Source organism: Pelodiscus sinensis, chromosome 15 (genome assembly GCF_052426305.1).
Source record: "Pelodiscus sinensis isolate ZL-2025 chromosome 15, ASM5242630v1, whole genome shotgun sequence".
In the NCBI taxonomy this organism is placed as follows: Eukaryota; Metazoa; Chordata; order Testudines; family Trionychidae; genus Pelodiscus; species Pelodiscus sinensis.
The window spans coordinates 2,154,066-2,181,199 of NC_143066.1; the positions used below are offsets into that span (position 1 = coordinate 2,154,066).

At 45.5% G+C, this 27,134-nt stretch overlaps 1 protein-coding gene across 2 annotated transcripts; it reads left to right on the forward strand.

The window, feature by feature from the left end:
- Positions 1-689: 689 nt before the first annotated feature.
- On the forward strand, positions 690-20,774 carry LOC102444399 (WW domain-binding protein 2). 2 transcript variants are annotated; one of them, XM_089782159.1, is made up of 8 exons: positions 690-816; positions 3,179-3,287; positions 5,148-5,268; positions 6,318-6,407; positions 8,164-8,250; positions 10,473-10,568; positions 17,895-17,979; positions 20,461-20,774. In XM_089782159.1, the coding sequence occupies exons 1-7, from the start codon at positions 764-766 to the stop codon at positions 17,960-17,962; spliced, it is 624 nt and encodes a 207-aa protein (XP_089638285.1). In that variant the 5' UTR covers positions 690-763; the 3' UTR covers positions 17,963-17,979; positions 20,461-20,774. The 2 variants fall into 2 exon arrangements, with proteins under 2 accessions (XP_089638285.1, XP_089638284.1); XM_089782158.1 differs by lacking the exon at positions 690-816 and adding an exon at positions 2,504-2,642.
- Positions 20,775-27,134: the final 6,360 nt, after the last annotated feature.

The window sequence follows — 27,134 nt, forward strand, 5'->3', positions numbered from 1 at the left end:
GGGGGGAGGATCATAACCCCGACTGGGGGCTGACACTGGGAAGAAGGGTCCTGCCACCCAGAGACTGAAGGTAAGTTGCCACCACCAGACCAAGTGTCTGCACCCACAGCATCCCTGAAGAACAAGGACCTACAAGGAATGGACTATGAACTGCCCTTGCATTCCTGGACTCTGTTTGTGATATCCCCTGCCACAGAGCAGGGTTATGGGTTTTACTTCAACCTTTCCCATTTTCCCTTATTCTTTTTAAAAATTGTTTGCTGTTTAATACATTGTATTTGTTCAGCCTTTGAACTGTAGGTTATGATCAGTGGGTTAGGGAAATGTCTAGTGCAGGGAGAGCACCCTGGAGTGGAGACACCCTAGCCCCTGTCCTAAGTGACTACAACAAGGTTAGAGATTGAGTTCCCCAGGAATTCTGGGCCCAGCCTTGTTTAGGTTATGAGTACTCTGGAAGGGTTGCCCTTCAGGTCAGGGAGATGTCTCAGTAAAAGTAGTAGAAGTGGGGACTCAGATCTTTCTTTAGCCCATTTCACCTGCGTAAAGTAGAAGCCAGGAAAGTTCCTCTCAAATAGCAAAACTATTCCCCCACTCAATATATTTCAAGACTCCTGTTGTATTAAATGCTTTTCTTGTGTTACCTCATCTGTTGACATCATAAAGAGCTGCTGGTCACTCATGCAGTCATGTCACTGCCTCTAACACTTGGAGGCAGAGTGTTTGCCCTGTAGTCAAGAGGCAGAGCAACTTTCGGATATAGGGAATGGAAGTGACCAGGTACCAATTCTCCAGGACAACCAATAACTCTGAGGAAAGGTAAAACCAGGAAATTTAGTTAACTGGAATGGGTATGAGCAGTTATAGCACCAACCCACAGGGGGCACAATTGTCAAATTCTGACACCTATAGTTAGCAGCTGAAAGTCCCACTTAGATACCTTAAGTGTCTGCTTTAGGCAACCATCTATGTCCATAAAAATTAATTCCGTCTCTGAAAAATATAGAGCATGACAGTTCAGATGAGTATTTTCTGTGAGGATCAGATGCTGCACAGAAATTTAATATTTTAATATAAAAGCTGTTTAATTGGTTGAGCTCTTTTTTCATTGTCATAATTATGTAGATAAAGGCAATTACCTAGTAAAACTTCCTCCAATGGCATCCCAGAGAGCTTTGCAAACAATAGAGAGAAAATAATCATCAGAAAATATATAGCTAGTATGTACTTCTATCATAAAACCCTAGCATTATACAAGCCCAATCTCCTGTGGAACGTCTACTGACCCCAATGGGAGTGCTGCACAAAGAGGGTCTTCTAGTTAGTGCTTACATGTCTAGTTCTCACAGGCCTCAGTTGGAGTATAATGTCCAGTTCTGGGCACCACATTTCAAGAAAGATGTGGAGAAATTGGAGGAGCTCCAGAAAAGAGCAACAAAAATGATTAAAGGTCTAGAGAACATGAGCTAGGAAGGCTGAAGGAACTGGGCTTGTTCAGTTTGGAAAAGAGAAGACTGAGAGGGGACACAATAGCGGTTTTCAAGTATCTAAAAGGCTGTCACAGGGAGGAGGGGGAAAATTGTTCTCCTTGGTCTCTGATAAGACAAGAAGCAACGGGCTTAAACTGCAGCAAGGGAGGTTTAGGTTGGACATTAGGAAAAACTTCCTGTCAGGGTGGTTAAACACTGCAATAAATTGCCTAGGGAGGTTGTGGAATCTCCATCACTGAAGATATTTAAAAGCAGGTTGGATAGACATCTATCAGGAATGATCTAGGCAATGGTTAGTCCTGTCGTGAGGGCAGGGGACTGGACCGGATGATCTCTCGAGATCCCTTCCAGTTTTAGTACTCTATGATTCTATGTTTATCATCAGTGCTGTGGGTCTAATCAGAAACAACATAACTAGCATGAATACTCTGGAATATCAGCATTTGTATTGGCACCATCCCATTACTTCTTTTACCATAGGGTCCATTCTCACTGTGGTGTCCAATATGCAAGCCACTAGCCACATGTGGCTATGTGGCCAGTTGAGTGTGGCTATGTTGCTATACCATTAGCCACTATAAAAACTACTGCTTCAGAACCGCTTGGACACCACGGCTCTAGCATATGTACAGAATAGACCACAGAGAACCAGTGCATCAAACCTTACTGCTTTTCCTTGGACATGATCCCATGAGATATTAAGTGAGCTTCAACAGCAGTGGGACTTGGGAGGCACTCAGCACCTTTTGGGAGTTACTCAGCACCTCACAGGATTAGGCCCTTTTCAGCAAATATTCATACAGATAATATGCAGAAGCAGGGACAGATTAAGAAAGAGGCTTCAGGGGTTGCACCACAGGGCCCCAGACTAAAGGGGGGCCTCAGGCTGCAGCCATTAAAGCCTCTGCATGCCGCATTCTGGGCCAGCTCTGCCTGACTGAGGAGGAGGTGGCTCCACATGCTGCTGCCTTTCCTTCTCCTGTCCCCTGGAGCCAAGACAGGCACTGCACCAGGAAGCTCTATTTTGGAGCTGCCCTCACCTCTCCCACTGGCCCCAATCACCAGTCAATAGGAGATGAAGAGGACAGTGCCTGCAAGCAAGGCTGAGCAGAGCCACTCATTCCTCTCCCCACCGTCCAATCGAAACTGCCCCAGGTAAGTTCCTCACACCCCAAGTTCCACCCTCCTGCTGCAGCCCTGAGCCCCTCGCAGGCTGTCTCTCCCAGAGCTTGCAACCCCAGCACCCTAAGTCCCTAACTCCCTCCCAGAGCCCAAATCCTGCACTCTCTCTTCCTGACCTCCTTCCCCTCCCCCCACCTCTTGTCCTAACCTCTCTCCCACATTCCAAATCCCTTGGCCGTCATCTGGAGTCCCCTGCACTCCAAACTCCTCATCCCCAGCACCACCCCAGAGCCCACGTCCCAAGCTGGAGCCCTCACCTCTTCCCACATTGCACCCACCCTTCTGCCTCAAACCACCACAACCCCCTTCTGTGCACTGATCCCGATTTTTGGCCCTGCCCCAAAGCCTAGGGGGCCCCACAAAATCTAGTAGCCCTGGGGCCTCAGAAGAGTTAATCCAGCCCTGTGCAAAAGAAAAGGCCCAAGTGTACCATTGCTGAGTTTAGCCTCTAATATCCCAGTCATGTGTGTTTCTTTGTGGGGTAATCTATCTGGGGGTTTTGTTTCCAGGGTTCTAGCTCATTTCAGTAATGTACAGCTAGTGCTGGACGAGATGCCAAACTTCCCCGAGGAGCTCCAAGGGGCAAAGAAAGGGATTCTGTATCTCACACAGTACAAAGTAAGGATCCAGACTCTTAAGTCAAATTTACATCATGCCCAATGTTGTAGCTGAACACCTGGAAAACTGTAAAAGCCCTAAGTTTCCCATGTGTGAATGGGAAATTAATCTGGGTTGTCACTATGCTATGTCACCACTTTAGCAAACTGAATGGCAGCTGAAGGGAGGAGCCTGCATTGTGTGGCTGTTTACATGGGTGGTGGGTATTATAGGCATGGAAGGCTCTGTCATCTAAAAATGCTTGACATGTCCCCACCCTTGCTACACCCTCAGCCACTCCTGCCTGGTGTTCCCTTTAATGTCAGAAAGGTGTACCCTCGGGGTAGTGCACCACCAGTCCACCTGGCACTGGGGCCAAACTGCCCACCCAATGCTCCAGCTGCAATGCCTGCTCACAAAGGCTACGTCTCATGAGGCATATGGGCTCCACAAAAAGATGGGGCCAAATGGCAGAAAAGCCTCTTCCGAAAAAAAGTGGAAAAAGCTACGCAAAATGCCGAGTGCATTTTGCATTGCTTTTTCCGCAAAAACGCCACAGTCTAGACCTAGCCCGTGCTAGGGTGCACTGGCCATGCAGCCCATTCAAGTGCTGCGGGTGCTCCATCTGTGCCACCCACCCAGCACTGGGGCTGAGGAAGCAGGAGAGTGAGTGGGTCATGGCTGCATGAAGGACAAAAGGTGGTGGGACCTCAGGTAGGTGGGTTGGGGGGCAGAGGTTAGCCTCCCCCAAAGGCATGTTCACCTACCGTATATGCATCGATAGACTGTTAATCTGCAGGGTCAGCAGCTCTGTAAATTACTGTTTTAATAAAGAACTAGTTTAGTTTAATAAAGGCATTTTTAATAAGAGAAAGTTGTGCTAGCATGTTGGTTAGGTATGTGATAGTTTAGACACAATTAAAGCAATATAAATGTCAATATACTGGTATTGCTTTTGCCAGATAGGGGAAATAGAAGTACTATACCAGGATTGTATATACTATAATTGCATCTATACAAGAAGGGTTTTTCTAGTTTCACTCTATTGATAAAACCAAGATAGCATAGATCAGGCCTAATATAAGAATTCTTTCATGTTCTTACTCAATATACAGTACATTGAAACAACTGGTAGGATTTTGCTTTCTCTGTACTGTATCTTTAAGTTTTCTGGAGGCAGCTGCCATTTTGTGTTCATTTCAGATGCAGCCTGTCACAGAGGAGACACATACCATCCCCCTCCTGGAGACTTTACTTCCTTCTTATTGGCTTCCTTTCATGTTAAAGTCATTCCTACTGAATGTACAGATGCTTTTGTCAGGGAAAACCACAACATACCGGGCGGGCCACCCTGAGACAGGTAACTCCTGAGGCAGGTATCACCATGGACATGCTGATGCAAAGAGATGGATTTTCTATTTCTTCCTGGCAATGGTGAGACTCCAGTGGTACTCAGTGGGCTTTGCCTTATTTTCTCAGAGAACAGATTCCACAGTAGTGGACCAGCAGCTGAGAAATTTCCATCTCACATTTTCATGATTCTTGCTCGTTTTGTGGACAATTCCACATTTGCCAGTGAGCAAAGCTATTCTAGTAAGCACTGTTGGCAGGGAGAGAAATGTTTCCCTGAGAAAACATGGCAAAGCCCACAGATTACCATGAAGATTAGAATGAAGCCCTAGCACTTGCAGAGTGATCCAATGTAACTAGTAAAGCTGTGTGGTTACAAGTTTGCAGTAGTCTCCCCTGCACCGTGCTTATCACCTCCAGCATTGGCACCTTCTTAGGTCTCTCCCTTCCCTCTCTGATCCCACTCCCCAAAAAGCTACAAAGCTCAAAGCAATGCTCTTCCTGAACCAGGTCTTGTCTCTGTTTTCCTAGATGATATTCCAGCACAAGGACAAGGGCTCCACCACTATCCGTTTTCCACTTCAGCTCCTGGGGGACTGTGTGATAGGGGAGGAGCTGAACTCCAGACAACAATATATCAAAGGGACTTCTAGTATGTGTCATACTTCCATAGCAAGAACCCTACTGCTGCCACATCTGTGTCTCATGTCACATTTACTTTGAGTGAGGAGAAGCAGACAGATATTAGCAGATATTGCCTGTGTAGCTGTAGAGAGGCCCATATTCAGGTGTACTGACCAGGAGAAGGCAACAGCCACTGCCATTTTGATGACCACTTTAAACAGGGCCTGGATTATTCATCACAAATATAAAACTAGGATTACAATGGGTTTCCAGAGGATCTGAGCCCAATCAGCTGAGAGCAACAGAAGACTTCCCCTAGAAATAGGTTGTGAGGAGGAGATTAAAACCTCACGATGTCCATACACCTTGGATTAACCAGCCACCATTTTAAGTTTGTATAGACTTAACTCATGCATACATAAATACATCCCTCAAAAAAAATCTTCAGAGGGCATTTATCTGCAGATTAATTTATCAGGCTCTCTAGGTGTTAAGGGTTTTCTCAATATTATCAGTTCCTCAGAATTATTTAGGTGCCCAATTCTGATGGGTTGCTGTGCAAGTTAGGTGCCTACATAGCACTGAGGATGTAGGTCCAACTAACTACCTACAATGGGCAATTGGACTTAGGAGTCCAGTGTTCTAGCCCCAACTCTCCCACCTACTCACTGTCACCTGGGACAAGTTTCTTTTGTTGCCTCAGCTCCTCCTAGAGTGGGTAATACCACCTACTCCACAGGCAGGTTGAGAGATCGTGATTGTAAATTGCTTTGAGAACCTGCAAAGATCATTGTGTATAGCACTAAAAGAATAGACAGTATGAGAGACCACTCCCTTTCTCATGAGGTTCATTTGTAGGCAGTGCAAAGATTGCCTCACGGGTATAATTTCTGAGTTATCATCATGTCAGCAGAACCATGGAGCTGTGGGAGGGAAGAGCATGGGAGTAGGGAAAAATTACAGGGTTCAAGGAGATGAAATAAGGACAACAGAGTAAATTGGAGAAAGAAGAAATGTCTATAGTGAAGGAACCATCAGCTGATTTGACTCATGTTTTCTCTAATCTCATCCACTTAGCTTCCAGTCAAGGTGTTCTCACCTTTAAATTCATCTTCTTGTATGGAGCCACTGATTGCCTGAATATGATCCAAACCCTGTCTTCAGAAGGTGAGGCTTTTGATGGCTCTGAGTAGTGCCAAAAGTCAGGTGGTTGTTTCATACACACGTAGGAAGGCAAGGTCCCAGCTCCAAAATTTACAATGTACATGGTATATTCAGCTACCTTTCTTTTCATTAATGCTACCTTACTGCAGGAGCAGTCCTACTGAAGCTAATAAAATTATGTGCAGAGCATGTTGTTTCTAAATCAGAATAAGGTCACCAGAACTCTGCCTTATAAGAGCTGTACAGACAAAGGGATGCAATACAAAAGCCAAAAGATTGATCAGTGTGGACTTGCACAGGCCTCATGTCTCTTATGTTTGTGCAGGGCATAAGGAGTTGTGTTAATGGTTATATTATGATTACAACATTTCAGACCAGATGTAAGACAGCTACAGAGTCTGACTCTCAAACTGCTAAGTGTGTTTAGACACCTCACTCCCACCTTTGAAGATCAGGGCCTGAGTGGCTCCTGTATACTGATGACTTTATTCTCCCAGCACCATTAAAGTAGGGTTCCTCATTTGGAACCAGAAGTATGCACTAGGTAGCAGCAGAGACCGCCCCCACGCGCGCACACACACACACACACACACACACACGCACGCAGTACAGGCAGTCCCCGGGTTACATGGATCCGACTTACATCAGATCCCTACTTACAAACGGGGTGAGGCAACCCCGCACTAGCTGCTTCCCCCCAGCAGACCAGGGAGACGCGAAGCTAGCGCCCCGCCCCCAGCAGACCAGGGAGACGCAGAACGGCTTTTTTCAGCAGACACCTCAGCTTGAGAATAAAGGACTGAGGGAAGTGAGTTGTGGGAGAATAAAACTGAGCTCTGGAGAAATGTTTGGCTAGAGTTTCCCCTACAATATGTACCAGTTCCGACTTACATACAAATTCAACTTAAGAACAAACCTACAGTCCCTATCTTGTACATAACCCGGGGACTGCCTGTATTGTGAAAAACAAATTACTAAAAAATAAGGGCAGGGGGGGAGAATACAGCATTTTATTTTCTGTGTACTAAAGTTTCAAAGCTGTATTAAGTCAATGTTCAGATGTAAATTTTGAAAGAACAATACTAACATTTTGTTAGCGTTACAAACAACCTCCCCTCCTCCTGAGGTGTTTATAACTGAGACTCTACGGTACCTCACCCATCTTGAAGCCTGGAACCAACATGGCTACATTGATTTCAAGGGAATTTAGGGGCCTTTGTGAATCTTGGCTTTGGTATTTAGGAGTCAGTAATTTACACGACAGTAATTACAGTACTACATAATGATTTATCTGCAGTTTTTAAACAGGCTCCCTTTGCAGACCAGCTCCACCTGCCACCCTACGCTGCTGCCTCTAATACATAGGGAGCCCCATATCACTCTGTGCTGCTGCCTAGAAAGATGCTGGAGACAAAGACATTGGTTCAGTCTGCATGCAGACTCAGGGAGGCACTACTGAACTGATTTCTGTTCAAAAGGTTGTCTTCAAAATTATATTTAGAAGTCTTTTAAGTGAAAGTTTAAATTCTGCAGAATTGGTTAGAGCCACCAGAAGAGTTGTACAGCACCATGGCTCAATCTAACGTTTGCTCTTAGCAGCTGGGAAGATTCAGTGTGTTGGTACATGCTTTGTAAATCCTTCCAACTGATAAATTTGTTCTTCCAAAGCAGTGAAAGACCTACAAGAGAAAGGCACTAGACACATGAAAAGGATTTATTTTTACTAATGTGATTTTCTTTCTGCTTGTTAAATACACAGATATATTAAGAGAGGCTGCTAATCTCCAGGATTATCCAACAGCCTCAATCTACACCTATGCTCATCCATCAGCACCTCGAGCTTCCCGTAAGCACTGAAACATTTTCACCCTGGTTATATGAAATGTCCACCAAACTTCCATCTGGAGCCTGAGAGGAGAGAACCAAGGGCCCATCCAATGCCCATAGAAGTCAAACAAAATCTTTCCATTGACTTCAAAGGCTTTGGATCAGGCCTTCTACATCCAGGTTCCTTTACTCCTGGGTGACTCTGCACAGTGCTCCATTAACAGTATGCCTGCTGCTGTGAAGGACTCAGCCTCTCCCATGCTTTGTCTACACTACAGAGTTTTTTTTCTGAAAAATGGCCATTTTTCTGAAAAAACTTCGCTTTTGTCCACACTGCAATCGCGTTTTTTTTGGGGGGGGGGGGGGGGAATCGAAAGAACAGAGGGGTTTTTCCGACATTGGTAAACCTCTTTCTATGAGGAAGAAGCCTTTTTCCAAAAGAACTCTTTCGGAAAAAGGCGCTTGTGGACAGGGAAGAGGGAGTTCTTTCGAAAGAAGAGGAAAGAGGAAAAAACACAGGTGCCCTGGTGGCCACTCCGTCCATAGTAATCACAGCTTAAATGCTAGATAGCATCCATTCAATGTGAACGCTATCTTTCGAAAAAGCAGATCGCTTTTTTGATGCGCTTTGGCTGTGTGGACGCTCTCTTTCGGAAGAAGTTTTTTCCGAAGGTCTCTTCTGGAAAAGCTTTTTCCGAAAGAAGCCTGCAGTCTAGATGTAGCCCCAGATAAGAAAAATTTCAGAGAGGTAGCCATGTTAATTTGTCTCAGCAAAAACAACAGAGAGTCCTGTGGCACCTTGAAGACTAACAAATGTAATAGGTATCAGAGGGTTAGCCACACCATCATGGGCTCATTCACCTGCACATCTACCAATGTAATATACGCCATCATATGCCAGCAATGCCCCTCTGCCATGTACATCGGCCAAACTGGACAGTCCCTACGTAAAAGAATAAATGGACAAATCCTATCAGGAATGGTAATATACAAAAACCTGTAGGAGAACAATCTCCCTGGACTCTCAGTAGCAGATTTTAAAATAGCCATCCTGCATGAAAAAAACTAAAAAAAACAGACTTCAAAGAGAAACTGCAGAGCTACAAGTCATCTGCAAATTTGACACTTATTTTAGGATTAAACAAAGACTGTGAATAGCTAGCCAACTACAAAAGCAGTTTCTCAACTATTGGTATTCACACTTCCATATCAGTTGCTAGAGGTGAGACTCATTCTCCCTGACTGAATTGACCTGTGTATTGATACCTGCCTCTTGAATTTCCACTACATGCATCTGACAAAGTGGATCTTTGCCCACAAAAGCTTATGCTCCAATATATCTGTTAGTCTATAAGGTGCCACAGGACTTCTCATTGTTCTTGCAAATGTAATAGGGCACAAGCTTCCATGGACTACAGTTCACTTCATCAGATGTATGAAGTGAAAGAATCAGATGGCAGGGATATAACACACACACACCTCTGCCATCTCTATATGTATGTACATATATATCCCTGACAGCTGATTCTTTCACTTCATGCATCTGATGAAGTGAGCTGTAGCCCATGGATGCTTATGCCCTATTCAATTTGTTAGTCTTTAAGGTGTCACAGGACTCCTTGTTGTTTCAGATAAAGAGCTCAGTTACTGTCTTCATTCATGCCTGGGATGAAAGTACGCTTATTAAGTTTGCAGATGATACCACCCAGCCCAATGGCTCCACCCTTTCCTGAAATGAATCCTGAGCTATTGTAAGGTTAACATCTTTCCTTGGATGCAGCTCCCATTGTTCTCAGAACTCTGCCCAAAATTGGACTGTGTCATGCATGTTCTTTTTTATTCTATCACTGTACTAAGGAACATGACTAAATCTGTCACATGTCTGTTATAATCAGCGACTCATAATTAGGGCCCAGATCAGCAAAATGCTGAGCACTCAGTTACCACTGGAGTCTGTGGGAGTTGAAGGCACTCAGACGTACTTCAGCACTGCTAAGGATTAGGACCTCAGAGCACTAATAAAGTGGATACCTGGAGCCCCAGCCCTAGTTAAAGAACTTCTATTCCATAGTCATATGGTGAAACACCTTGGGGTAGCCCAGTTTTTCCTTCACAGCCTTTCCCCTGGGATTGGCTAGATCTTCATGAGGAATTGTTCAGTAGCCTGGAAATCAGTATGGAATAGAAAACAAAGAATGTGGGAGAGAACGTTTCATTCCGATTTCTGTTCTCCTGGGGCAGGTTCGCTTAGCACACTTCCGCATTGGCCACCCCCCTATCCTGGCCCACCAGAGTTACCCCCACCATACTCCGAAGTGGAGTCAACAAGCCCAAGAGGTAAGTCAGCATTGAGGTTCCCTCTAAGCTGCGCAGCCAGGTGGTTATGCAGCTGCCTAACAAGTCCTGTGCAGGGGCACAGAGTTGCTGCACAGAGCACTGCCTTGCCCCACTGGGCCCAACATGGAGCTGCCCCTGCAAAGCAGTTGTGGCAGCTCCATGCTGGGGCAGAGGTAGAGGGGCCTCTGCTCCCTTCCCCTGAGAATAGCAGTCCGTGTTGGGGCTGGGAAAAAGGTGTCTCTCCCCTGGCCATCATGCCCAACATGGAGCTGCCCCAGAACTGCTGCTGCCAAGGGACAGTCACCCTTTCCCTGGCTTCCACTCAGCCTAGGCAGATCCACCCAGCCGAGATACAGGAGCCCCTCCTTGACTGTGCCTACTGGAGCTGCAGTGGCTATGGAGAGGGACCTCTCACCTGGCCCCACGAGGCTGTGGTAAGAGGGGGCTGTGTAGTCCTCTCCCCCCAGGGCAGCCCCCAAACCTCTCATCTCCTGCTCCACCCCAGAGCCCTCACCTTATACCCAACCCTTTGCCCCAGCCCTGAGCCCCCTCCCAAACCAGCACCACACCTGCCACACTTTCTCCATGTGCAGAATGACTTTTGTTATGAGATACATCACCTCCACATGGGTACACAAACATCATTCAACGTGTGGTCATAAAACATTGGTGGGAACACAAGTCAGCATAAGGGTACACTGGGTGCGGCTCAGCTGTCAAGTCACCACACTGAGCATCTTACTCTCCTGGTTCCATTTCCCTGGGCTAAGGTGCTCAGCTCCTCCCAGCATGATTCGTGACCATAGGACTGGCTCAGACATCTCAGCAGCCTTCTTCATATATCTGCTCCACAAGCTGCAAGAGCGAAGATTCAGGGGGAGTCCTGTTCTCAGTGGTGGCAGATGATAAAACAAGGAGCAATGGTTTCATGATAAAAGTGGGGGAAATCTAGATTGGATATTAGAACAAAATGTTTGACTAGGTGGTTGGTGAAACACTGGAATGGGTTAAATAGAGAGGTAGTCGAATTTTCATTCTTAGAGGTTTTTAAGATCTGGTTTGAGTTGGTTCTGCTTTGAGCTGAGGGTAGGACTAGAGGACCTCCTGAGATCTCTTCCAAACAATCTTCTATGGTTCTATGACATAACCCTTTTGATTGTGCCACACTCCATGTTTCCCCTTTCCAGGGAAGGGTATCACAATTTCAGTCCAGCTACTTCCACAGTAGCAAATGGGGGGCAGGGAGATCCGGGCCCACCAACTACTTCAGGTCCCATCCCACGGATCCTCTCGAAGATCCCATATGTTGCATCCTTTCGAGTCCTCTGTAGATCTCCCTAGCCACTTCCCTGCAGCTACAGCACCCTTTTCCCACTTGCCTCAGGGCCTCAGTCTGGAGATCCCTGCAACCCATCAAAAGCTGCCTTGAGCTCCTTGAGTCTCTGCCTGTTATACTGCTATGTCTCAGATACTTGCTGCCCTCCACCTATACGGCAGCGAGTGTTTCTTCTTCCCCAAGCTCTAGGGTACACCTGACACTGCTTGGCTCCACGGCTCTTCTTATGTGGCCCTGCCCATCCCTGATTGGCGGCTGCTATAAGCCCTTCCATGACTGGTTGCTTCCTGGGCAGCCTCCCTAGGGCTCAATTAACCCCTGAGAGTCCAGTGTTGGGCAGGAACCCCATCACAGGGATGACTGGCATACTATGTTATACCTGATGACAAGTATGTTTAAGTCAACGAGACTACTCAGATGCTTACAGTTAAGCACATGCATAGGTTTTTTGCAGGTTTAACCTCACTTTCCCCATCTATCAAGAAGCAAGAGTCAGGAAGAACAGGCAGGGGAGAAAAGGAAGAGGAGTTGCACTGTATGTAAGAGAGCACTATGAGTGCTCAGAACTCCAGTATATAGAGGGAGAAAAGCCTGTTGAGAGTCTATGGGTCCAGTTTAGGGGTGTAAGTAACAGCAGTGATGTTGTGGTTGGTGTCTGCTACAGGCTGCTGAATCAAAAGCATGAGGTAGATGAGGCTTTCTTCGAACAACTGAGAGAAGTTTCCAGATCGCAAGCCCTGGGGGACTTTAATCACCCTGACATCTGTTGGGAGACCAATACAGCAGGACACAGACAATCCAGGACGTTTTTGGAGAATGATGGGGATAACTTCTTGTACAAGTGCTGCAGGATCCGACTAGGGGCTGTGTGCAGCTTGACCTGCTGCTCACAAACAGGGAGGAACTAACAGGGGAAGTAGAGGTGGGTAGCAGTGGGAAGCAGTGATCATGAGATGGTAGATTTCAGGATCCTGACCAAAGGAAGAAAACAGAGTAGTAAAATACACACCTTGGACTTCAAAAAAGCAGATTTTGACTCCCTCAGAGACCTGATGGGCAGAATCCCCTGGGATGCTAACATGAAGGGGAAAGGAGCCCAGGAGAGCTGGCAATATTTTAAAGAAGCCTTATTGAAGGCACAGAAAGAAACCATTCCAATGCATAGCAAGAGAAGCAAATATGGTAGGAGTCCAGATTGGCTTACCGGGGAAATCCTTGGTGAACTTAAGCACAAAAAGGGAGCTTACAAAAAGAGGAAACTTGGACAGATGACATGGGAGGGGTATAAATGTATGGCTCGAGAATGCCGGGGGGTTATCAGGAAGGCGAAAGCACAACTGGAATTGCAACTCACAAGGGATGTGAAGAATAACAAGAGAGGTTTCTACAGGCATGTTAGCAAGAAAAAGGTGATCAGAGAGGGTGTGCGACCCCTACTGGACAGATGACAGATGATGTGGGGAAAGCTGAAATACTTAATGCTTTATTTGCCTCTGTCTTCGTGGACAAGGTCAGCTCCCAGACTAACGCACGAAGTGACGCAATAAGAGACGAAGGTGGACAGCCCTTGGTGGGGAAAGAACAGGTTAGGAACTATTTAGAAAAACTAAACATACACAAATCCATGGGTCCGGACTTAATACATCCAAGGGTACTGAGGGAGTTGGCAAATGTCATTGAGGAGCCTTTGGCCATTATCTTTGAAAAGTCATGGAGATCAGGAGAGATCCCGGATGACTGGAAAAAGGCAAATGTAGTGCCCATCTTTAAGAAAGGGAAGGAGGACGATCCAGGGAACTTATAGGCCAGTCAGTTTTACCTCAGTCCCTGGAAAAATCATGGAGGGATCCTCAAGGAATCCATTTTGAAGCACTTGGAAGAGGGGAAGGTGATCGAGAATAGTCAGCATGGATTCATGAAGGGCAAGTTGTGCCTGACCAATCTGATTAGCTTCTATGATGAGGTAACTGGCTCTGTAGATATGGGGAAGTCAGTGGATGTGATATACCTTGACTTTAGCAAGACTTTTGATACAGTCTCCCACAATATTCTTGCCAGCAATTTAAGGGAATGTGGATTGGATAAATGGATGGTAAGATGGATAGAAAGCTGACTGGAAGGTCAGGCCCAGCAGGTAGTGATGAATGGCTCAATGTCAGGATGGCGGTTGGTTTCTAGCGGAGTGCCCCAAGGTTCAGTTCTGGGACTGGTTTTGTTCAACATCTTTATTAATGACCTGGATGAGGGGATGGATTGCACCCTCAGCAAGTTTGTGGATGACACTAAGCTAGGGGGAGAGATAGATATGCTGGAGGGCAGGGATAGAGTCCAGAGCGACTTAGACAAATTGGAGGATTGGGCCACAAGAAATCTGATGAGGTTCAACAAGGACAAGTGTAGAGTCCTGCACTTGAGACGGAAGAATCCCAAGCATTGTTACAGGCTGGGAACCAACTGGCTAAGTAGCAGTTCTGTAGAAAAGGACGTGGGGATTACAGTGGATGAAAAGGCATTTCATACAGTCTCACATAATATTCTTATCAATAAACTAGGCAAATACAACTTAGATGGGGCTACTGTAAGGTGGGTGCATAACTGGATGGATAACTGTACTCAGAGAGTAGTTACAAATGGTTCACAATCCTGCTGGAAAGGTATAACAAGTGGGGTTTCGCAGGGGTCTGTTTTGGCACCGGCTCTGTTCAATATCTTCATCAACAATTTAGATATTGGCATAGAAAGTACGCTTATTAAGTTTGCAGATGATACCAAGCTGGGAGGGGTTGCAACTGCTTTGGAGGATATGGTCATAATTCAAAATGATGTGGACAAATTGGAGAAATGGTCTGAGGTAAACAGGATGAAGTTTAATAAAGACAAATGCAAAGTGCTCCACTTAGGAAGGAACAATCAGTTTCACATATACAGAATGGGAAACGACTGTCTAGGAAGGAGTACGGCAGAAAGGGATCTAGGGGTTATAGTGGACCATAAGCTGAATATGAGTCAGCAGTGTGATGCTGTTGCAAAAAAAGCAAACATGTTTCTGGGATGCATTAACAGGTGTGTTGCGAGCAAGACACGAAAAGTCATTCTTCCGTTCTACTCTGCGCTGGTTAGGCCTCAGTTGGAGAACTGTGTCCAGTTCTGGGCACCGCATTTCAAGAAAGATGTGGAGAAATTGGAGAGGGTCCAGAGAAGAGCAACAAGAATGATTAAAGGTCTAGAGAACATGACCTATGAAGGAAGGCTGAAAGAATTGGGTTTGTTTAGTTTAGAAAAAAGAAGACTGAGGGAGGACATGATAGAAGTTTTCAGATATCTAAAAGGGTGTCATAAGGAGGAGGGAGAAAACATGGTCATCTTGGCCTCTGAGGATAGAACAAGAAGCAATGGGCTTAAACTGCAGCAAGGGAGGTTTAGGTTGGACATTAGGAAAAAGTTCCTAACTGTCAGGGTAGTCAAACACTGGAATAAATTGCCCAGGGAGGTTGTGGAATCCCCATCTTTGGAGATATTTAAGAGTAGGTTAGATAACTGTCTATCAGGGATGGTCTAGACAGCATTTGGTCCTGCCATGAAGGCAGGGGACTGGACTCGATGACCTCTCGAGGTCCCTTCCAGTCCTAGTATTCTATGATTCAACAGCTAAGTAGTAGTTCTGCAGAAAAGGACCTTGGGGTTACAGTGGATGAGAAGCTAGATATGAGTCAACAGTGTGCCCTTGTAGCCAAGAAGGCTAACGGCATATTAGGTTGCATTAAGAGGAGCATTGCCAGTCGATCCAGAGATGTGATTATTCCTCTTTACTCAGCTCTGATGAGGCCACATCTGGAGTATTGTGTCCAGTTCTGGGTCCCCAATTACAGGAAGGATGTGGATACATTGGAGAGGGTCCAGCAGAAGGCAACCAAAATGATTAGGGGGCTGGAGCATATGACCTACAAGGAGAGGCTGAGGGAGTTGGGTCTATTTAGTCTGCAGAAGAGAAGAGTGAGGGGGGAGTTAATAGCAGTCTTCAACTTCCTGAAGGGAGGTTCCAAAGAGGTTGGAGAAAGGCTGTTCTCAGTAGTGACGGATGGCAGAAAAAGGAACAATGGTCTCAAGTTTCAGTGGGAGAGGTCCAGGTTGGATATTAGGAAATACTATTTCACTAGGAGGTTGGTGAAACACTGGAATGGGTTACCTAGGGAAGTAGTGGAGTCTCCATCCCTAGGGGTGTTTAAGTCTCAGCTTGACAAAGCCCTGGCTGGGTTGATTTAATTGGGATTGGTCCTGCCTTGGGCAGGGGGCTGGACTTGATGGCCTTCTAAGGTCTCTTCCAGCTCTATGGTTCTATGATTCTAAGAGTCATTGATTTAAATCATTATAAAAGACCTAATCTATTTTAGACAAAGATAACTTAGCTCTTATCTAGCACTTTCATCAGTAGCTCTCAGTGATTTCCAAAGGAGGCCACTATCATGATCAAAATAGATATAACAAAAAATCTACAGTATATACATGTTGCTGAAATGCATTGAAAACATGCTAACATATTACTATATTTTTACATTTTAGATCACTCTACCTAATGACATCTCCAGTTCCCCTGATAACTTATTTTATAGCCACAGAAAATATTTGCAAGATTTTCTATACTTGTTTAGCTCAGATGTTAAAATATATTGAAACCACTACCCCACTCACTTTTCCTCACTGATATTTAAATAATCCTAACACTTTACCTATTTGCTGCCAAACCATAAACACAGCAATGGGACAAATATGTCAATAATATCACCGAAGTTGAGCCATTTTGGGTGACCATTCATGTGATATGACTGTGCATGAATGATTTAGAGCAGGGTAGAGGTCAAAATGTTGTCAAGGAGAACAGTTTGTGATGTTCTGGTTAGCTAATTCACATTGTTGAATTGTATCCTAATTTTGTGCTATTATTTACTAGTCTTTCATTGACTATCAATTCATTATTTATTTGTATTATCATAGTGCCCATAATGTCTAGTTGGATTCATGGCCCCAATAAACTGGGTGCCATATGGACAGAGAAGAGATTTTTGAGAGCCTAGTTTGAGATGTCTTTAGGCCCGAACAAAAGCCCAGTAACAGAAAACAATCTCAGGTATTTTTACTAGGGTTAGCAGGAAGGGACACTCTCAATGAAATGCTGCCATATACTCCAGAAAGTCTATTTCCTATAGGCAGCATAGTAGAATGGATGCATGCCATTGCCTATATCTGTGCTCAGTGTAATTGTAGCCAGGTGAGTCCCAGGCTACTGCCTCTATCTGGGGACCATTCACTTGGCTCAGCGCAGGAGATATGTATATGGCAGGCACCCAGTGCTTGAAAAACTGAACTCTCTTTGCTGTGGGGATGGAGCCATCCAGTTTGGATCCAGACTAGAGCTGCTTCAGGGATTCAGTATGTTGTTTGGACACAGGATTCTGGTTCAGCCCCAAAGAAAGACTGGAACAGACAACTGTCTTCTTACAAACCCCACATGTGCGGCTGTTTAGCTCGTACAAGACAGTTTTTAGGAGCTGAAGGATGATATGAGGAGAGGCTGAGGGAGTTGGGTCTATTTAGTCTGCAGAAGAAAAGAGTAAGGGGGGATTTGATAGCAGCCTTCGACTTCCTGAAGGGAGGTTCCATAGAAGAAGGATGGAGAAAGGCTGCTCACAGTAGTGATGGATGGCAGAACAAGGAACAATGGTCTCAAGTCGCGGTGGGAGAGGTCCAGGTTGGATATTAGGAAAAACTATTTCACTAGGAGGGTGGTGAAGCACTGGGATGGGTTACCTAGGGAAGTAGTGGAGTCTCCATCCCTAGAGGTGTTTAAGTCCCAGCTTGACAAAGCCCTGGCTGGGTTGTTTTAATTGGGATTAGTTTTGCCTTGGGCAGGGGGCTGGACTTGATGGCCTTCTAAGGTCTCTTCCAGCTCTATGATTCTATGATAACTGTCTCCACTTTTCCTCTTTTCTCAGAGAGGCAGGAGGGCTGCTGCCGCTGCAGGGCTCTGAGAACCCAAGAACAGACAGACAGGCAGAATTGAGGAGCCAGCCCAGAAATGTATGGACATAAAACTGGTGCATTCCTTGCTTTCTTCTTTTCCCTCTAGTCCCCCAGCATGATGGCTCTTTGAGGGCAATGAAGCAACATTCCACTGCCAAAGCCTGATTCAGTCTTAAGCTGCTCAGTTATCTTGCGTCTCATCTTGCTTCCTGCAGAATCTGAGTAGTAAAAGCTCAGATTCCCTCTCTCTCCCACCCACCCACCCACTTTGTGATTGTTGTGGCTAGCTGAGTTTTCTTTATAGCTTAGGCTTGAAAAAACAATCTCAATAGGAGGGTAGCCCCACATCCTTCACATACACATTTCAAAGTGGCCTGTGGTTATCTAATCGATGGGGAACTATCTTCTATTCCTATAAAAACATCTGTGGTCCATATCATTGAAAATCATGGTAACAGAATCAGCTTCTAGCATCACGTGACATTTTGTAAGTGGCAAGAGAACACGCATTTTGAGGAAAGCACTTTTATTTAGCAAGTATAACAGTGACTAGAAATTTGAAGATGGGTTACATTCCCAGGTTTAACAACTCATCGTGTAAATGGGCACATTACTTCCCCTCTATCCGCCTACCATAGGCTACGTCTACATTGGCGGCGAGGAGTCCTGTGGCACCTTATAGACTAACTGAAGTGTAGGAGCATAAGCTTTTGTGGGCAAAGTGTCATTGATGCATGTCAGATGCATGTCATTGAATGCAGACACAGCCATAGTGTTTTATTATTTTAGCCTGCTCCCCATCTGTGTAATAGTTGATTACCTTCCATGTAAAAACCAGTAACAATAGCAAAGGCTGTAGTGGAGTTTCCAGGAGTTTCTTCCTTTTTGAAATGAAAACTGCTTTGGGTGGGGTTTTGGGAACATGCTTAAGTTACTTCTATTGGAGTTTTTAAGTTAATTACTTTCAGGGAGGGTTTTGGATAGATGGCTGCCTTATCACGCTTAGGAGGACAGAGGAACCTTCCAACGAGGAGGTTTTGCAGCATTTCCTAAAGCTTGTCAAACTCTGCATTCAGCTCTGGAAGTCCGTTCCATAACCAAGTCCTCTTTACCAAGATTGATTCATCCTCAGTTTTGTGAGCTGCAATGTCCCAGAGGACCATGACTTGTATTGTTTGACAAAAAAGGGAGTCTTTAATGTAGCTACAGCTTGAACTATTAATTGGTTGGAATATTAGGACTAAATCCTTAAACTGGCTTCAAAAACTGTCTGGTACCCAGTAGAAGGAAGGACTTGAGCCTGAGTTCATGGCTACCTAATCTCAATCTCATCTCATCTGACTAAGTGGGTATTGCCTACGAAAGCTCATGTTACGACCTATATTAGTCTCTAAGGTGTCACAGGACTACTCATTTTTATAGAGAAGTAATGCATTTGTGCCTTGGTTTCCCCATCCATAAAACAAACTAATGGTAGCGTTTGCACTTTGAAAGCTTCGGAAGAAAATTATGATGTAAGTGCAAAGTATTACAACTACAATAAAACTCCATTAGTCCGGCATCCAATGCTTCGGCACTCCTGATGGTCCAGCATCATCAGGAACCCAGAAGTGCTCGGGGCAGCCGGACAATAGAAGTTGCTCTGCGCCCGGCTTCCCCAATTCAGCCGCTGCTGAAACTGACCAGCAGCTGAATCGGGCAAGCCAGGGGCAAAGCAGCTGGGGTGCTGCCAGGTTGGTCCCGTAGCACTGCCCCTCAGCTTCCCGAGTTAGCCGCTGCTGAAACTGATCAGCGGCTGACTCTGAGAAGCCCAGGGCAGAGCAGCTCTGCCCCTGGCTTCCGGGAATCAGCCGCTGGTCAGTTTCAGCAGTGGCTGAATAGGGGCCCCTGGGGCAGAGCAGCTGGGGTGCTGCTGGGTTGGTCCCGTAGCGCTGCCCCTCGGCGCTGCAGGATCAACCCGGCAGCACCCCAGCTGCTCTGTCCGAGGCGTCCCCAAGAGCAGCTGGGGTACTGCCGGGTTGGTCTCGCAGTGCCGAGGGGCAGCGCTACTGGACCAACCCGGCAGCACCCCAGCTGCTCTGCCGCAGACATCCCTGATTCAGCCGCTGCTGAATCAGGGATGCCTGGGACAGAGCCAGACTATCGGAAGGGGGGGCTATGAGGGGTCTGGGGTGGCATCCCTCCACCCCACCCCAGACCCCTCATAGCCCCCCCCTTCTGATAGTCCGGCATATTTGATAATCTGGCACCCCCTGGGTCCTAAAGGTGCCGGATTATCGGAAGTCTACTGTATTTGCCTTCTGGGGTTTGTGTGATAACATGGGCTTCCCGCAGTGGCTATGTTTATGTGGAACAGAAGCCCAAACTGGCGAATTCTGATTTTCCTATTTAAACCATGAACCCAAATGTATAGGCAGCATGGTACAGCTCAGGAAACCTACAGCCAATAGCTGGCATTTCAGTAATGTCACTGGTGTGATATTAGCAGATATAGGACTGGTCACTATGTTTTAACAGGGACTTTATTTTTCTTTTCAGGTTGCATGGAGCTGGGGACATGCACCTCTGGGGACTATTAAATTAGAAGTGAGATTGCTGGGTTTGGATGGCTTTTCAGTCAGAAATCGCTATTCAAACAGGCAGGATGAAGGAACATAGGTATCAAGCAATTCCTTAGTGCTCACCATTTTAGAGCACACAGTGTGTATAAGAGGTGATCATAGACTACGGTGTTACAGTACTGGACTGGAAGACAGATCTGATTCTAATCCCAGCTGTGCCTTGGATAAGTCACTGTCTCTGTGTGCCTCAGTGTTCCCATCAATAAAATGGAGATAATGGAAGCAACTGCAGAGGAGGACTGCAAGAATCAATCGTATGTAAATTCCATTGAGATTCTAAAAGAAAACACCAGGGGTTCTCAAATTTCATTGCACCATGAGCCCCTTCTGACAACGAAAATTACATGAGCCCAGGAGACGAAACCAAAGCCTGAGCTTGCCCAATCCTCACTGTCCTGGGCGGGGGTGGGGCCAAAGCTGAAGCCCAAGGGCTTCAGCCCCAGGCAAAAGGCCTATAACCTCAGCCTTGCAACCCAGGGCTGAAGCCCTCAAACTTTAGCTTCAACTCTGGGCTCTGAGGCTTGGGCTTCAGCCCCAGACTCCAGTAAGTCTAACACCAGCCCTGCTGATCCCATTAAAACAGAGTCAGGACCCACTTCGAAGTCCCAACCCATGATTTGAGAATTGCTGCACTTGAGAAATGCCAGGCACCATTACTTCAATTTTTAGTTGCTTATAAATGAACATGCTTTGAGGGGAACTGATGGTGGCATACTGTTATAGGTGCTTTGGAACTCTGATGCCCACAACATGCCATCAACAGAACCTCTTCTCCCTTATGAGATACTTACAATACACTGAACCCTCTGACAACCAATCACTCCAGGGACCAGCAAAAATAAATTTGCATTGCAGAGTAAGGGCCAGATTTTCCAGTCTGCAAAGGACACTTCACTATTCACTTGTAAGTGACACAAGGCAGCCAAAGATGGCCAATGGAGGATTACCCCCGTGAAGGTTAACCCTCCGCTGGTGTATAATAAGGAGGCTGCCCTGCTGCCTCCCGTATCAGCTGTTGCCCCCAGAGTCCCAGCACATAGGAACTTAGGGTATATGGAATAGACAGTTTGTGGTCAGGAGGCTCCACTACACCCAGTTTTTTCTACCAGTATAAATGAGGGCTGTCCCATGGTCAGAGAGATAGGTGTTTAAATAAAGATTGAACAAAATGATGTGATAAGCCTTAGGCATATCATGAAAAGGTCCCTACAGACAGGCAGTAGTCTGTTGGTTGTTTTCATTATGATTTTTCCTTAGATACTGGTTTCAGACATCAGATTGAAAGCCCTGGAGAAGGAAGCCCTCTATGCACCACATAAGCACAGAAGAGTCAGAGACCATGAAGTCTTTCCCATTATTCCACATTGTATGCTTGACCTGGAGAGATCACCTCGAGGGGCAGAAGGGGCATTGCTAACTCACACATGGAGATTACAGAACGGCCCTCAATTATTCTGTGTTAGTTCAGTATCCACAGTGTGTCTACCGCTAATGGCAGCTGTATAGGGGACATGGACACTGGCACCAGAAAGGAGAGGCCTCTGAGTGCCCATCAGCCAGGAGCGACTCTTAAACACTAATCATTCTTGGCCAACTAGCAAGTGCCGGGTGATGATCTTCACTGCTGTCAGAGAACCCTCTGCCTCAGGAACAATGTGCTTGTTTGAAATCTGAGATAGAATATATGGGAAGCTGACTGCTGATTGGCTGCTATGGGGAGGGAATGGATTTATAATTGTTTAGAGAGGGTTGAAAACTTCTGTAATATTTTGCTGCTTTTCCTAATACCATTACAGCCCTCTCCATAGCAACCAGCTAAGACACCACAGACTTTGTTCCCGGCCTGAGAGGTTAGGTATGAGAACTAGAATTGTTCAGGCAGAGCACAGCAGTGTGGAAAGTTAAGATAATGAAAATATTAACAGTGCTGGCCATGCTTGCAAAAGGATAAAATATACAAGAAAATTAAATGATGAACAGGGGGGAAAAATCATTTCAGTGATATTTAGTTGGCAGAATAATTTAGAAGATTAAATGTAAAGATCAATAGACACAAAACGTATCAAACTTCATAGCCATGAGGCTGGCCACTACAGCAGGGAGAGAACTCAGATTCTCCTGCTCCATGATTAGCTTTTGTTTGAGCCAAAGGAGACACTATATTACATGACATCATTGCAGGATCTACAATGCAAAGTGGACATTTCTGATTCCAGACTACGGTGCGCTAGTCAGCTCATTATAGGATTTGTCTATTTTTTAATCAAGATCAATAAATTGATATTAATAAAAAAACCTAGCTCTTACCTAATGTTTTCATAAGTAGCTATTTGCTTTACAATGGATTTCATTATCCCTGTTTTGCAGATGTGGAAACTGAGGTGATATGACTTTTGCCAAGGTCGCCTATCAAGCCATGTGCAGAGCTGGGAGTAGAATCCAGATATTAAGTCCCAGACTCTTAGCTCTATTTTGCTGCCTCTCTCAGTTAAACACTGATTTTGTCTGAGGGCAGACAGGCTAATGCTTTATATTCCAAAGTAGGAGCTGGCCCTGGTTTCTCAACGGGAGAGCTGCAAATAAAGCTGGGATTAAGAACTGGTGCCAGGGTATTGTCACAACAGTAACTTACATTTATCATGGAAAACCAAACACAAAACCAATTTCAGGTTTCTACAATCTCTGATCCTCGCTCATGCACCTATCTAGCTTGCCTTTCCAATGCTGTAATTACTGTGAATGTGGGGGGTCTGAAAAAATGTCATACTGTAGAAAAATTGGCATTAGATATTCTTGTTTAAAACAATCATGGCAAACCTCAAATGACATTCCTCCCCCTCAGCAACCCCCAAACCGCTACAGAAGTATCAAGCAGTGCACAGATGACACCAACCATTTAAAAATGATAGCACACCCCCCTTTTCTCCCTGTTCATATGGAAGTCCTGGTGCCACCTGAACTGTTGTGGCAGAACAAATCCTCTAGAACATTGTGATGCCACTTCAAGGCTAGGGCTAGAATTTGTGATGGAAATATGGAGTCATTTGGTCCATGACTTCCTCAGATACATGTCCACTTTGCAGAAAGGAGGAGCTAAGTTTAATATTCAAATTCCTCTAACATGGATATTATACAGCAGGCACTGAGGCAGACTGGGGAAAGTGGGGGTGAACAGCAGTTGGGCTGAATGGGTCATGTCTCACCTCTGTGGACTTTCTGTGTAGCAAATGGTTATGCAGATCCCCTCCCACTCTTCAAAGAAGGAAGTGTGGGGTTTCCCTCTACTCCCTGTTGCTGTCTCCAGTGCTCCTTGCTGCTCATTAGTTACCCCCTTCCCCCTTCTCCCCATGGCAATTTATTGCTCAAAAACTTTATAAAGGTTGACGGGCAGTACCACATACCCTTCCAGGATGTCAAGAGCACTTCTGAAAAGCAGGGACAGGCAATAGTTTTTGATTTGGGGGGGGGGGGGGCGGGCGGTGTGTCACTAAGAATTTGGAAAGTGGTCGAGAGCCACACCCTTCCATGATATTAATGGAGGAAGTGCAGGGTCTAGGATGGAGGTTGGGTGCAGAAGGGAGCTTGGGGTAAGGGACAGAGTTTGGGGGAAGGAGACAGTTGTGATCTGGGGCGCTGGACTGGAGTCCAGGAGGTTGGATTGTGAGCTAGGGCAGAAAATTGGTGTCCAAGGGTTTGGGTATGTGGAGGGGGGGAGGGAAGAGAGAGTTGAGGGAGGGGCTGAGGTGCTAGAGAAAAGTCTCCTGGCCAGAGCCTATCAGCCAGCAGCCCGTTCCTAAATCAGCTTCCCTGCCTGCCTTGCCCCCACACAGGCTGCAGCCATGTGCTCTGTGAAGAACTATGAGCCCCTTGTGCTTGGTGGCTACCTGTTATTGAAACAGGCAGCTCCCAATGGCCAGTTTCTGGCCAGAAGCTGGTTAATGGGATTGTGCTGGGGGTGGGAGCAGCTCTTAAAGCTTTCTCCCCTCCTGGCTCAGTTAAAGTGAAACCACCCCACAGCCATGTTTGAGTGGTGAGCGGGTGAGGCAAAGCAAGTGGGGAGTCTGCTTGGGGCTCCCCGCAGTGTCCAAGGCCAGATCTGGTGGCTTAGCGGGCCGGATCCAGCCGGTGGGCCGTATTTTGCCCAGGCCTGGACTAAAGGGTTAAGGCACATGCTAGCCCCATCAGCAACTTATTCTTCCCTCTTTGAGAAATGCCCTGCCCTTCTTCATAGCTCTCTATCCTTCCAGATGACATGGCATGATGGGGCTCACAGTACATGGGGACAGCAAGAGAAATGGTCAGTTTGTGTCCTCACTACACTCCACCACTGCACCAACTCTTCACAAGCCACCCAGCTCCCTTGTCCAAAGGACACCTTCTGGGATAGCATCTGCACTTCTATGTATCCTGCCATTTGGTAGCAGATAACTCCAGAACCACATAGCAAGAACAGACTACCATGTTCTTTTATTGTCCAGCCCACAATGTAGCACAGAAATGAGGGATCCCTGATCCTTCCGGACACAGAGGCACCCCTCATCATGAGCTGCTGCACCAGGCAATCTAGCTATCCTGAATGCAGAGAAGGGCAGTTGAAGCATAAACAGACAAATGAGAGAATACAATTCTAGAGGACAGAAAAAGGCACATTGACTTAGTAATGGCTTGAATCTGCTTATTATAGGGCAGCCCTGCCTGAAATATACTTACTATACATTTCCCATGGCTCTTGTCAACTCCTGTGGACAGAATTAAGGTTTTGTGGCAGGGCTGGTGTTTCTTTAACTCCTGGTTTTCAGAAGCTTAAGCATAGGTGCATGCAGTGCTCAGGAAGGGCATGAAACACTACTATTCAAACTGTAGCTTTTCAGTGTGTGTTTAACACAAAGACCTATTAAAAACTGACACTAAGATAAACTTACTATAATTAATTTTCACTAATACCTCAAATCAATACATAAAATGGCTGAATACTCCAGCTCTGTTGAACCCTTCATGTCTGGCCTTGGGCTTGGAAAGCTCTCTAAAAGTTAACAAGTCAGTCAACTCTGCAACTGCTATAGAAATAGACCTTTTCTAGTGTTTACTTTCTTTCTGAGTTGGTTTAATATTTTCACACAAAGAGCCTTTTGTGCAAAGGTGTAAACTCTCTGGACATTGTGGGGTTTTTTTTAAATTAAATTATAGCTTGTGTGTTTTTGGCAGGGAAGTCCCTGCTGATTCAGCTCTTTCTAAGCTTCCACAATGATTACATCTTGTGTCAATATGTACTTAGCGCCTATTAGTGTGCGTGTGTCTCATTTCTCCCTTTTGATCGATAATTTCCCAGAATAGACTATTAAAATGGGGGGGAGGGGGGAGTCTAAATTAAAGAAAGAAAAAAATAAACTAAAAAAACCTTATCTAGTCTTATCACAGAAGCCAGTGAATGTACTGAAAGAAGGAATATCAGAATGAGACTATATGACTCTGGTGCCTGTGTATGTTCATGTTTTTTCCCCTAAATAGAATATTATATAAAAGTTCTGCCAGAATTAAACCACCTGAAATGCTCACTGCTATATTAGGAGAGGGACACACCACCTCTAACAGAGCTGATGCAGAGAGTTGGAAATACTTCATCTCACATACCTGAATAATTAATCTGTGGAACTCATTGCAGCAGGACATACCTGAAGCAATAGTTTAGGACATTTCAAGGTTGCAGGATATTACAAATGTTATTAAAAATCTTAATATTTACAGAATTATTGCTGAGCTATTTATAGTTCAAACTAGAAGAATGGATTAGATAATTCTATGACTAAGAACAGTAGCTCTAGTTATAGAAGGAGAAAAGTTGTGGTAGTTATTGAATCTTGTGGGTCAGGGGAGTCAAAGAAATCTGGACCTTCCCGCTGTGGAATATGGCATTATACAATGGGAGGCATTATAAATGTTGTGGTCTTATCATAGAATACTAGGACTGGAAGGGACCTCAAGAGGTCAGAGTCCAGTCCCCTGCCCTCATGGCAGGACCAAATACTGTCTAGACCATCCCTGATAGACAGTTATCCCCAGAGATGGGGATTCTACAACCTCCCTGGGCAATTTATTCCAGTGTTTGACTACCCTGACAGTTAGGAACTTTTTCCTAATGTCCAACCTAAACCTCCCTTGCTGCAGTTTAAGCCCATTGCTTCTCGTTCTATCCTCAGAGGCCAAGATGAACAAGTTTTCTCCCTCCTCCTTATGACACCCTTTAAGATACCTGAAAACAGCTCTCACGTCCCCCCCCCCCCCCAATCTTCTCTTTTCTAAACTAAACAAACCCAATTCTTTCAGAGTTCCTTCATAGGTCTTATGCCTTCCTCTTAGGCCCACTAAGGACTTGCTACTGTCAAAACAAGGAAGCATAACTTTCCTGGTTCAGTATGAAAAGCCAGTTTTTATAGAATAAAGAGAAGGATTCAGAATATTTTATACTTTTGGCACCCATGAAAATCCATAGATGGCCCAGACCCAGAATAGCAGGCCCTTTACGGGCAGCCATTTGTAGGTCTTTATTACCCTAGTACAGGAACTCAGGGTCTCAGTTTCCTTAGAGCTCTA

Coding starts and splice junctions, on each gene's coding strand:
- LOC102444399 (XM_089782158.1), top strand. CDS start 2,563: ATGAAGAGGACAGTGCCTGCAAGCAAGGCTGAGCAGAGCCACTCATTC. Junction 6,408..8,163: donor CCAAACCCTGTCTTCAGAAG/GTGAGGCTTTTG, acceptor TTAAATACACAG/ATATATTAAGAGAGGCTGCT. Junction 10,569..17,894: donor GGAGTCAACAAGCCCAAGAG/GTAAGTCAGCAT, acceptor CTCTTTTCTCAG/AGAGGCAGGAGGGCTGCTGC.